Source organism: Filicampus tigris, chromosome 8, assembly GCF_054856515.1.
Source record: "Filicampus tigris isolate MCC_2025a chromosome 8, RoL_Ftig_1.0, whole genome shotgun sequence".
NCBI classification, from domain to species: Eukaryota; Metazoa; Chordata; class Actinopteri; order Syngnathiformes; family Syngnathidae; genus Filicampus; species Filicampus tigris.
Window position 1 is genome coordinate 26,412,766 of NC_141224.1, and position 12,292 is coordinate 26,425,057.

At 40.1% G+C, this 12,292-nt stretch overlaps 1 protein-coding gene across 11 annotated transcripts in view; it reads left to right on the forward strand.

Moving 5' to 3' along the window:
- LOC147144176 (CUB and sushi domain-containing protein 3-like) overlaps positions 1–12,292 on the forward strand; it is a 708,031-nt gene that overhangs the window by 130,896 nt on the left and 564,843 nt on the right. For all 11 annotated transcript variants that reach the window (XR_015087713.1, XR_015087712.1, XR_015087709.1 and 8 more), the window contains exons 3-4: positions 3,729–3,841; positions 8,543–8,737. Coding sequence is in view for 6 of the 11 variants with exons in the window: in XM_086037008.1 (XP_085893134.1) it covers positions 3,729–3,841; positions 8,543–8,737 (308 nt within the window). In the remaining 5 variants the exon portion in view is untranslated. The remainder of the gene's footprint in view (positions 1–3,728; positions 3,842–8,542; positions 8,738–12,292) is intronic.

The window sequence follows — 12,292 nt, forward strand, 5'->3', positions numbered from 1 at the left end:
TGCATTGTAATATAGAATCAACTGTTTTTATTTCTTAAATTCACATTGTGTTTACCAAACTTTATTTTTTGTCTAGAAGCAAAGCTAAATTGTGCTGTAATTCTGTAATGTAATTTTAGAAAATAGAATTTATTCAAATGTATTTTAACCCTTTCATGCACAGTGGACAGCTATTTAAAAGTTGCTTTCGCCTATATTTAGTCATCTAAAAAATATATTTATATTTCAAATAATTACATCAAATCATAATTAATGCATGAAAGGGTTAAAATATTTGTTTGAATTTAGATTAATTAATATAGGTGAGGGCGGCACGGTGGTCGACTGGTTAGCATGTCCGCCTCACAGTTCAGAGGTTGTGGGTTCGATCCCGGCTCCGGCCTCCCTGTGTGGAGTTTGCATGTTCTCCCCGTGGGTTTTCTCCGGGTACTCCGGTTTCCTCCCACATTCCAAAAACATGCTTGGTAGGTTGATTGGACACTCTAAATTGCCCCTAGGTGTGATTGTGAGTGTGGTTGTTTGTCCTTGTGCGCCCTGCGATTGGCTGGCAACCAATTCAGGGTGTCCCCCGCCTACTGCCCGAAGACAGCTGGGATAGGCTCCAGCATGCCCCGTGACCCTTGTGAGGAGAAGCGGTATCGATAATGGATGGATAATATAGGCGAAAGCAACTTGTTAAATAGCTGTCCACTGTTGTGCCCATTGCGCATGAAAGGGTTAAAAATATTGCTTTATTTACTTTACATAGAGCTACAAAATGTTTGAGTACACAAAACCTTTAAAACAACACACAACACTCCCCCCCCCCCAAAAAAAAAACTGCATCCAGACAACTTTTGTATTGTTAAAGAGGAAGTCAACCCCCCAAAATTATTTGCTATGATATGTTCTATGTGTGACACGCCTCTACAACATCGCGTGGACATCGGGGACAGTGCCTCTGGATTGGCAGACCGTAATGGTGGTCCCCCTTTTTAAGATGGGGGACTGGAGGTTGTGTTACGAATTACAGAGGAATCACACTCCTCAGCCTCCCTGGTAAGGTCTATTCAGGGATGCTGGAGAGAAGGGTCCGTCGGGAGGTCAAATCTCGGATTCAGGAGGAGCAATGTGGTTTTCGTCGCGGCCGTGGAACAGTAGAGCAGCTCTTCACTCTCAGCAGGGTCCTCGAGGGTGCATGGGAGTTCGCCCAACCAGTCTAGATGTGCTTTGCGGACCTGGAAAAGGCGTTCGACCGTGTCCCTCGGGGAGTTCTGTGGTGGGTGCTTCGGGAGTAAGGGGTACCGAGCCCCCTGGTAAGGGCTGTTCGGTCCCTGTACCACCGATGTCAGAGTTTGGTCCGCATTGCCGGCAGTAAGTCTGATTCGTTTCCAGTGAAGGTTGGACTACGCCAAGGCTGGCTTTTGTCACCGATTCTGTTCATAACTTTTATGGACAGAATTTCTAGGGACAGCTGAGGTGACGAGGGAGCCTGGATTGGTGGCCTCAGTATTGTATCTCTGCTTTTTGCGGATTATGTGGTACTGTTGGCTTCTTTAAGCCGCGATCTCCAACTCTCACTGGAGAGGTTCACAGCTGAGTGTAAAGTGGTTCGAATGAAAATCAGCACCTCCAAATCTGAGACCATGGTCCTCATTTGGAAAAAGGTTGTGTGCCCTCTCCGGGTCGGGGATGATAGTCTGCGCCAAGTGGAGGAGTTCAAGTATCTTGGGGTCTTGTTCGCGAATGAGTGTAGGAAGGAACGGGAGATTGACAAGCGGATGGGTACAGCATCTGCTGTGATGCAGACTCTGTATCGATCTGTTGTGGTGAAGATTTACCGGTCGGTCTACGTTCCTACTCTCACCTATGGTCATGAGCTGTGGGTCATGACCGAAAGAACAAGATCTGGAATACAAGCGGCCGAAATCGTTTTTCTCCGCAGGGTGTCCGGGCTCTCCCTTAGAGATAGGGTGAGAAGTTCGGCCATCTGGGAGGGACTCAAAGTCGAGCCGCTGCTCCTCCACGTTGAGAAGAGCCAGCTGAGGTGGCTCTGGCATCTGATTAGGATGCCTCCTGGACACCTGTGGTGAGGTGTTCCGGGCTTGTCCCACCGGCAGGAGGCCCCCAGGACACGCTGGAGAAACTATGTCTCCCGGTTTGCCTGGGAACGCCTTGGGATCCCTCCGGAAGAACTGGAAGACGTTGCTGGGGAGAGGGAAGTCTGGGCTTCCCTGCTGAAGCTGTTGCCTCCGCGTCCCAACCTTGGATAATCGGTAGACAATGGGTGGATAGATGGATGTTCTATCTTCACTCGTCTAAACATGGCATTCTGATTAATACTGCGTTTGTGGAATATGAGTTTAGCAGCAAAATCCACCCGTTTATGTCCATTTTAGGGGGCTGCCATATTGTGACATCACAGTTGCCCAGGGCTCAGGAAACGACCAATCACGTATCATCTGTTTTCCGAAGCTGAGTCATGATTGCTTGTTACCTGAGCAACTATGATGTCATTTTCAGTGGCCAGAAGTCACAATATGGCTGCCTCCTGAAATGGCTAAACACGGGTGGATTTTTCTGGTTAACTCATATTCCATGAACGCAATATTAATCAGAATGCCGTGTTTCGATTAGTGGGCCTGTATTGAACATATTCGTGTAAAGAGGTCAACCGAAACATATTATTTTAAAGAATATGTTGACAGCAGGCCCACTAGTTGAAACATGGAATTCTGATTAATTTTGCGTTTGTGGAATATAAATTAAGCAGCAAAAAGCACTCGTTTTTAGCCTTCTTTGGGGGTGGCCATTTTGTCTTCTGTCAACCGAAAATTACATCACAACTGCTCACAACGACCAATCACAGCTGACCTGTTTTCTGAATGTGAGCCATGATTGGTCGTTGTGAGCAGTTGTGATGTTATTTTCGGTCGACAGAAGACAAAATGGCCGCCCCCAGAGATGGCTAAAACGAGTGGATTAACACTTATTCCACAAACACAATATTTATCAGAATGCCCTGTTTCAACTAGTGGGCTTGCATAGAACATAAATCATTCTTGGAAAAAAAAAGGTTTGCGTTTACTTCCTCTTTAAGATTGGCAATGAGAAAATCATGACGTGCCTCTGCTTTGAGCAGCTAATCCGTGTGTCCAGATAGAACTCCTTTTCCTGCTGTCTCTCATTTTCGTCATTACTCCTTAGTAGCGTTATGTCTCTCCTCTGTGAGCTCTTACTGCGGACTTGGTTGGTGCAGTCAGTGACTAATTGACAATTGGTAATTGACAATTTAGTGCGTCTTTTTTCAAGTGAACATGGGAACGGCTCCCAATTCACATCATTAATTTTGACGGTCAGCGTTTTAGTCTCACTTTTGCTATTCAATATGGTCTAATGGGGCGCAAACACACAAACAGTGATGCAAAACCGCTTATTTTAAGCCTTACTAGCAATTGAGTTTTACTGGCTTGATGGGTGCAATTAATTTATTTTAAAATATTTTCTAAAGAAAAAACACGGGTTATTTGTAACATCTAATAATGGAAATGCCCTACTTTGGTTTCACTTTGTGGATGTGAAAAAGGATTTTCATGGGGACACTGTTTTTGTGGGCTTGGTAAATATACGATTATAGACACTGATATTGTACTGAGCCTCGCAAAGTATAGTTTTTGAATGTGTGCATGAATGCGATTGTGTGAGTTGATCATTCTTTTGGTAATGGCATCTCTTTCTTCTGTCCACAGGTTAACAGGATTTAGCATCCCTCCACCTGTTACCAGTTCTGGCTCAACTTTTTCACTGAGACTTACCAGTGACTTTGCAGTTAGTGCTCATGGATTTAAAGCATTCTATGAAGGTGAGAACATTATAGCTGTGATAAACCACTAATTGTATCACATGAAACAACTAGGGTTTCATTAATATGAAATTTGTGTGTAGGAATCACTTCATAAACCAGATTATAATTTAGAGGAAATGTGCATCATTTAACAGAAGTTATGCAGGAAGGATCAAGTGATTCCTGCTGGTCTTCTGTTGCCCGGTCTGCCTCGGTAGCTAGAGGGGCAACTGGATAATATTTCTTGACGCCTCAATGTGTGGTGAAATGCTGCGGCAAGAACATACCTGTCAACCCCGGGCTGTGCTGAATCTTACAAAAGTTTTAATTTGCCCATACATTTTTGGATTTAATCTTACACAGTATCTATATATAATCTTACACAGTGTTATTTCGCTCAACTGGGGGATGAGCATTGCTTGTGAAAGTCGGCCGAAGTTTGCAGTCAATATCGCTAACGGACGCTCCGGATTAGAGCCGGAATGGGCAAGATGAGCTCGATCTAACAAAAAACGGTTTTTTTTGTTGTTTTTTTTTCCCGTACAAAAAATTGTTATACGGCGTACACAATTTGAAATGATCAAAAAACGTATAAAATACGAGGAAACATACAAGTTGACAGGTATGCAAGAATAAGAGAGACACGTTGAGTCATGCTGTTCTCATCTCAGAAGAAAAATGTATTCTTCCATTTCAGGGCATACTTCAGGTTTCAATAACAGACTACAAATCGAATTATTTTCAATTCCAGTCTTGTTTTACAAAGCATAGCTGTAACCTGAGTTCTAAAAATACATTAATTCTAATAAAATTACATTAAATAAAACAAAACATCTGTAAAGTTTCTTCATAAACTATTTTCACATGAAATAACATCCAGCAAACAAATGTCTATTTCACGTCTGAGAAAATCAACAAATGAATAACATTTTTAACCATTACTGACCCACAGGAAATGTATTTTTTAATACAACTGATTGTTTTACATCCTTTTGTTTTATCATCGGTATAAAATAACTGCATTTATTAAAGAAATACATTTATCTGTACTCTTTCTCCAACAACAGTCTCACAAAAAAAGTGCAATACTCCTTAACCAATGCTTTCCCCCACTCAAGCTTTCTACAAAGCGTCCATAGCTCAATGTACAAAATTACTACATGAACATATTACCAGTCGTGGCATTAAACCTTATGCTTCTATCTGCTACAAAAACAGACCAGGAAATAAACATGCATGAGAAAATATTCTCGAAGTGTAAGTGAATTAATTTGAACAGACAGTTCAGTAGTTTCTTCATTTCTCTCTCACTACTCCACACCAAGGCTGCTAGCTTTAGCATGGTTAGCATCAAGCTTATGCTCATGTTTACACACTTCTGCCCAAAAACGATCTTTATCACCACTTGTACAAATGTAAAGTGCTCAGTACTGTTTTAACCCTGTTGAAGAATGATTTTTATGACTTTTTTGTGTATTCTACTTACCTGTGGCAAGAAGAAGAGAGACACATGTTGAGTTGCTGTCATCGCAGAAATGAAAATGTATTCTTTCTCTGTGCTCAACCGCTACTCTATGCCACAAGTGCCACTGCACCTACTAGTGGATGGCTGTGGATTAGCAACTTAGAAATTAGTGAGAAACTATAGAATTTAAACTAGGGAAAATAAACTAATAAAAATAAATATATAGGGGTCTCTGTTTTTAGACTTAGATCTCATTTCAACTCTCTACACTTCCACTGTTAGTTATCAAAGCATTAAGTACTTCAATTAACTAAGTTAATCTCATATTGTACAAATCAACATCACTCTCCTCCAAAGTCCTGAACTTTTTCTGCCACTCTAGAGGTGCATCCGGAATTACATGGCAGATGGCGAATGAAATTAGTTGAACTAATGGATGCACCGAGTTATGTGGGCTGAAGCCGAGCTGAGTGCAGTGGGGAGCTAAATATGAATTATCCTTCTGTGACATTCCTGCTTGCCCATTTTCTATACATGACCACGTTTTCAGTAAACAGCCCATTTCTTGTCTTTTTTTTTGTCCTGATTGACTTGTATCTTTGTTTTGAATGCTAGACTTTGCCTTTCTTTCCAAAATTTAATTTGAATGTAATGTCTGACACTTTGCATCCTTCTTTATATTTACCCTCTGCTCATATTCCATCATGCCCTTGACATGGCCACGTCTCTGAGCTTGTTCACCTCGGCTTGTGTATTTGCGGTGGGTTGCGTGCCAAACAACACACTTCCGCATACAAGCACTTCCTGTACTACAAATACCATTGTTCCTTGCGGTTGAGCATGCGTAGAGTGTCTCGATCGTGTCTCTCCTCTCCTTCTTCTCCATCCACCTCTCAGCAATCAAGCTAAGAACAGCATCTTATGCTTTTTATTTGAGTGTTTTTTTGTTTTTTCATCCAAAGTATTTTGACGTAATTCTCGAATTTAACTGTGAAATCCAACATACACGGAAATTCAAGTTACATCGCCAGTGTAGGAACGGAACTTCATAAATTAAGGACTTCCTGTATCACTACTGTATGGAGTTGTGTCAGTCAGCCATTTCTTCCATGAAACGTCACTCATCCTTATTATGAAGCTCAAGCACTCTCTGTCCTATATATTCATATGCTTGAAAATACGCAATGCTCATGGACAGGACAAGCTGATTGAATCATGCATGGAATTAAGTGGATTTGACTTTGTTTCTTGTGCAGTGTCACAATATAAACAGGCAACTTCGCTGCACACCTGGAGTCAGTGGAGTTTGTTTGTGAATGTTTAGCTGTTTGGATAAGCTAGCTTCCTCAACTAGCAAGGCCTTAGTCAAATTGTCTTTTTATCAAACTATTTTAATTACTTATTTAACAAAACATTAGATTTTAACCGTTTAAGTTATTCATGCATTTTAATAGCTTTTAGGATGTATCTTATGTTTCTTTATGTGGCTTACATAACATGTGAAATAATAGGTAATTGTCAGGGGTTGTTAGTGTTGACTTGTATTCATGATGTTTTGTCTCCCTCTGCAGGCGCTTTGGAATACAATATAGGGCTGATTGATTAAGCGATTTTGAACCGTAACCAAATTTCCGGAATAAAACGATGTTAAAAACGTTCAAATCGCCGCGTTCGATTGTGTTATTTTTGGTGTATCTAAGCCAATGTAGTTTCCTCTGCATTTCCGCTTCCTCCCACGAGCGCGCAGTCCGAAACAATGATCACATCCATGGCTATACCGGAGATTCTACTATTTGCTCAGGCAAGTGAGCGTTTGGTTAATAATAAATCAGGCGAAAATAGATCTGTAGTGTAGTGTGTGCCCCGCATGTACAATACAACCCGTGAACAAGTAACTCAACGTCTGAAAGTCATTCCTTTTTTTTCTCCTCTACAACGGACCTCTGGTCCATCCGTACTTAAGCTTGACAGTGCATTGTATTATTGAGTGACAGTTTTGCACTAATCATTGATTGTTTAGTTTGAGTAAGACCAGGGAGAAAGGTGAAAGGCTAGTCACTAGCTGGTTGGCAAAATTACTTACTGACAGACTGTTTGGTTTACGGCGGAATGGTGGTCGACTGGTTAGCACGTCCGCCTCACAGTTCAGAGGTTGTGGGTTCGATCCCGGCTCCGGCCTCCCTGTGTGGAGTTTGCATGTTCTCCCCGTGCCTGCGTGGGTTTTCTCCTGGTACTCTGGTTTCCTCCCACATTCCAAAAACGTGCATGGTAAGTTGATTGGACTCTCTAAATTGCCCCAAGGTGTGATTGTGAGTGTGTATGTTTGTCTTTGTGTGCCCTGCGATTGGCTGGCAACCAATTCAGGGTGTCTCCCGCCTACTGCCCGAAGACAGCTGAGATAGGCTCCAGCACGCCCCGCGACCCTTGTGAGGAGAAGCGGTATAGATAATGGATGGATAGATGTTTGCTTTACAGACTTGACTGTATACCTTCTTTCATGTTGATGATTTTGTTTCAGATGGTATATGCACTTTATTCTTTCATTATTGGTTTAATTCAGAACAGATATGAAATCTATTGTGTAAGTAAAATGCTGTTAATCGCAATGGATTGTTCTGTGTGTATTAAGTTAAATTGACTGGCATTTTGAGTTCAAAGAAAGAAAAATTAAGTTGAAATGAAAGACATTCAAAATACTTCATTTTTCACTATTTTTTATTTTCCAAAGAAATCGTAGTCGTAAAATCGAGTTTGAGAGAAAATAATCGGCATTTTCTTATTAGACAAAATCGAACAGCCCCAATACAATACAATACAATACAATACAATTTTATTTATACAGCGCATTTCATAACAGATAGAGAGCAGACATGAACTATGAACTGGAGGTGGCGTGATTAAATCTGCCAATAAGAAAACAAGTTAGAAATATTGGGGACAAAGTGAATTATGCTAAAGCCCTGCAAAGGGAGACAAAACATCAGAAATACAAGTCAGCACTAACCAGCCATGACAGTAATAATGTGTTAATAATTTCACACATAAGTCGCTCCAGAGTATTAGTCGCATCCATGGCCAAACTATGAAAAAAAATGTGAGTAATAGTCTGGAAAATACGGTATATATATATATATATATACATATATATATATATATATATATATATATATATATATATATATATATATATATATATATTTATATATATGTGTGTGTGTGTGTGTGTTTAATTTTTTTTTGTTTTTGTTTTCTAGAGCTCTGGAGCAGTTCATGTGGAAATCCGGGCATTCCACCTAAAGGCATACTGAATGGAACTCAGTTCAGTGTAGGGGCCAAGATCCGTTACAGGTGTATCTCTGGCTATGTCCTAGATGGCCATTCATTGCTCACCTGTGTCACTAATGCAGCTGGTGTGTCTGTGTGGGACTTCCCTGTGCCAATCTGTAGAGGTAAGACTGTTTAGTAATGTCAAAATGTGTGATGTAATCATTGTAAAATGATTGACTTGATCATCTGTCTGAGAGTTCATTCAGTATATACCGTATTTTCCGGACTATAAGCCGCAACTTTTTTCTTAGGTTTTGAGCCATGCGGCTTATAGTCTGGTGCGGCTATTCTGTGGATTTTTCTTCCACCGCTCGGGGCACTCTAACCGAAATTACAGTACAATTCAATACAATACATTTGCCATTAACTGTTTGTGACTGCAGGTGGAAGAGTTCAACAGGCGAGGGCACAATGCACTAGGTTATAGCATTAGGTGCTGTAATTCTTTGATTTTATGTTTTCCGAAAAGTCCCTGAAGTGCACATGAATGCGATTGGCTGATGTTCTGTTGTTTCAATGTGAAATGCTATTGTTGATTTAATACAGTTGGCAGCACGTCGTGTGTTAGATTGGCTGACTTTATTAACATAAAACAGGACAGGTGCATGTAGAATGTAGTAGATCAATAGATGGTGGAGTCTGGTGGACATTAGCTGACAAACTGGAGCGGCAGCCGGCAGTGAAATGACGATAGGTACTGTTTATTTTCTCTTGGGTCTGTTCTGTTTTAATCAGAAACTTTGCTGTAGTGTTAAAAGGCACTGTTAGGAAAGAATTTGCTCAGGTACATACATGTACATTTACAGTTCCTAATCGTTCTGTAAATGCAGTAAATATAAACGTTTTCAACATAGATAGGTGTGGCTTGTATAAAGGTGTGGTTTATATAAGGTTTTTTCCCCCAATTTTTAAAAATAGAGTGGGTGCAGTTTATATAACGGTGCGGTTTATAACCCGGAAAATATGGTAATCCTGTACAAAATGTAGCCTTAAAACACCTGATTTCAGCTACAAATTCACCTAGTATGGAAATATGGTCACTGATGGTGCAGTGGTACACTCACCTGACTTGTGTGCCGGCAGTGTGGGATTGGGTCCCACTCAGTGACGGTGTGGGTGTGTGTGTGAATGGTTGTTCGTTTCCACACTGTATGTGACCTGTGAATGGCTGGCGACCAGTTCTTGGCGCAGTCCGCTTTTCGCCCGAAGTCGGCTAGGATAGGCTCAAGCACCCGCGGCGACCCTGTACAGGATACGCTGTGTTGAAAATGAATGGATGGATGGAAATATGGAATTGTATTTAACTTTTGTCGAAAACATTTTGACACTTCTAGAGATCATCCATATTTTTGTTAACAAAAACAAGAGTAAGTGAATGGTGACGACTGAGGTAATATTTAGCTCTCACTTCAGTGTTTATTTTTTCATAGAAATGTGCTAACTTGACTCGTTTTGCTCATTTTTTTTTCATCCTTAGCTGCAGGATGCTGATGTTTCAAAGCAGTGAAATTATCCAGAAGGAAGAAGAAGAAGTGGTTACAGAAGGGACTATTAATCGATTGGACACAAATTTAATTTCCTTGAAACTCCTCTTGAAATCCCCCCCATTTAGTTTATTTGAAAGCTGTATTGTCAAGCATAATACAGCATATTGTTTTTTTAATCTTTAGTAATTTAACATGACTCATTCCACCTAAAGCAAAAAATGAAGCTGCCGCTATCTTAAATGACAGGAAATGTATGTTTGATGTGCCAGATAGACGTGAGGGGGTGGTAGGGTGGGGGAGGGGCTGTAATCAATGTGTTATCAATCCTGACCTGTTTTTTGAAGGTTGCCCCAATACAGAAAGGATCTTAGTCATGTCTCTGTGTTTTTAAGACTTTATGAAAGTGCAACACAATATCTCATCATACTTCGTGGCCACCTGCACGATGGGAAAATCGCATAAGACTACATGGCTAGCTACATCAGGTCACATGAGTAGGACTTTCGCTTATTTGGCAGACAATTAAAAGAAACACAGTTTCTGAGTTACATCTATTCATATACTGTATCTTAAGTTGTTGAGATGAATGGCATCTTGATCTTATCTGTACAGCAGAGAGAAAAGGCCTTCTGAAGGTTTGACACATTCTTTATTTGGCCCTGGAACATGTACAGCTGAAATATTAACCATCAACGTTTTGATCTTGCTGGAGCTTGGACTGTTGTTCCACAACTTGAATGAGCTTGGTGGGTACTGGGTGCTGTTTATCTTGACTCTCTGTACTTGTGAGGAGCTGCTTATTGATAACCATCATACAATAGTAGGGCATGACTGATATGGATTTTTTGGGGGCCGTTGCTGATTCCTACATTTGGCAAGAAAACAATTCAGATAACTGGTCAATTATTTTAAGTATATGAGCTATTCTACTTAATTGGTTGAAATTGCTGTCCCACAATGAAAATCAAAATTTAAAAAACAATGAAGTGTTTTGAAGAGTGCATATTTAGTAATATATTGTAATGATCTATTTTACCACAAGGCATTTGTCCTGAAGGGTCGACATTATATGTGTGATTTTATTATAATTTCCCACATTTCATATTCTGTTCATATGAATAGGTTCTAGTTGTTTATATTCTGCCTGTAATACTAGGTTCAAGTTTGTTCAGCGGAGGTTTACGTGATTGTGTTTACAGCATTAATTGAGATACTATTAAACTGAATGTATAAAAAGTCATCTTTTATATGCCACTTCCGATTGGGAGGTGGCTGTCCCAATCTCTAACTCCTAAATTGCAATTCATGAAAAACAAATGTAGATTTTTGCCAATTTGAAAAATACTTTACTTTAATAGAACATTTTGGTTGCTTTTAAATGCATGGTGAAAGATTTACATTGATTTTGTAGATTTTTTTCAAATGAGAAGTTTTTATGTGAAAAAACCTGTCCCAACTTTTCATGTCACTACCGAAACGCAAACAGTATTTGTCTGCAGGCAGAGCTTGGTTTTAGCCAGCCAAATTTCACCAGTAAAGATACACTATCTTCATGTTCATCACTGGGCACATGGCGAGTAATTAGTTGGTAGCATTATTAAGTTATGTGCCCTCCAAAGTCTGAAAATCAGCATGTGGTTTTAAGGACCGTCTCTGTTCGGGCAATAAAATGAGCACTTTTGATTTTAATGTTAAATGTACTGTTTTCTAACTCTGTACACATGCTCAAAACTGTCTGTGGTAGCCACGTTGTGCCTAGCATTGTTGAGTATTGTCAACAACTACCATAAAACGTCACTACCGAAACGTTTCGGTAGTGACGTAATGGTTTTGGTAGTGACAATATAATGTTTATTTTTGGGTAAAGTAAGTTTTAAATAATATAATACATAGATACATATGTCATACATAGATCTTTCTGATTTTAACAATATCATATTCCGTATTTTATCTTGATTTGAAGGGAAAAACACCAACATGCCAAAAAGCCTAGCAGAGACAGAGTACAGGCGAAGGGTCACAATGACCCAGTGTAATCCAAAGAATATTTAATAAAGGAAAGAGAAAAAATAAGAGATGGAAGGAAGAAGGAAAGCTGAAGTCTACCAATGAACTATCCAGCAGAGAGCAAAGGCAAGTCAGAAGAGCATGGATGAAAAGACAAGACCACCGGATGTCTCTCAAAAAACA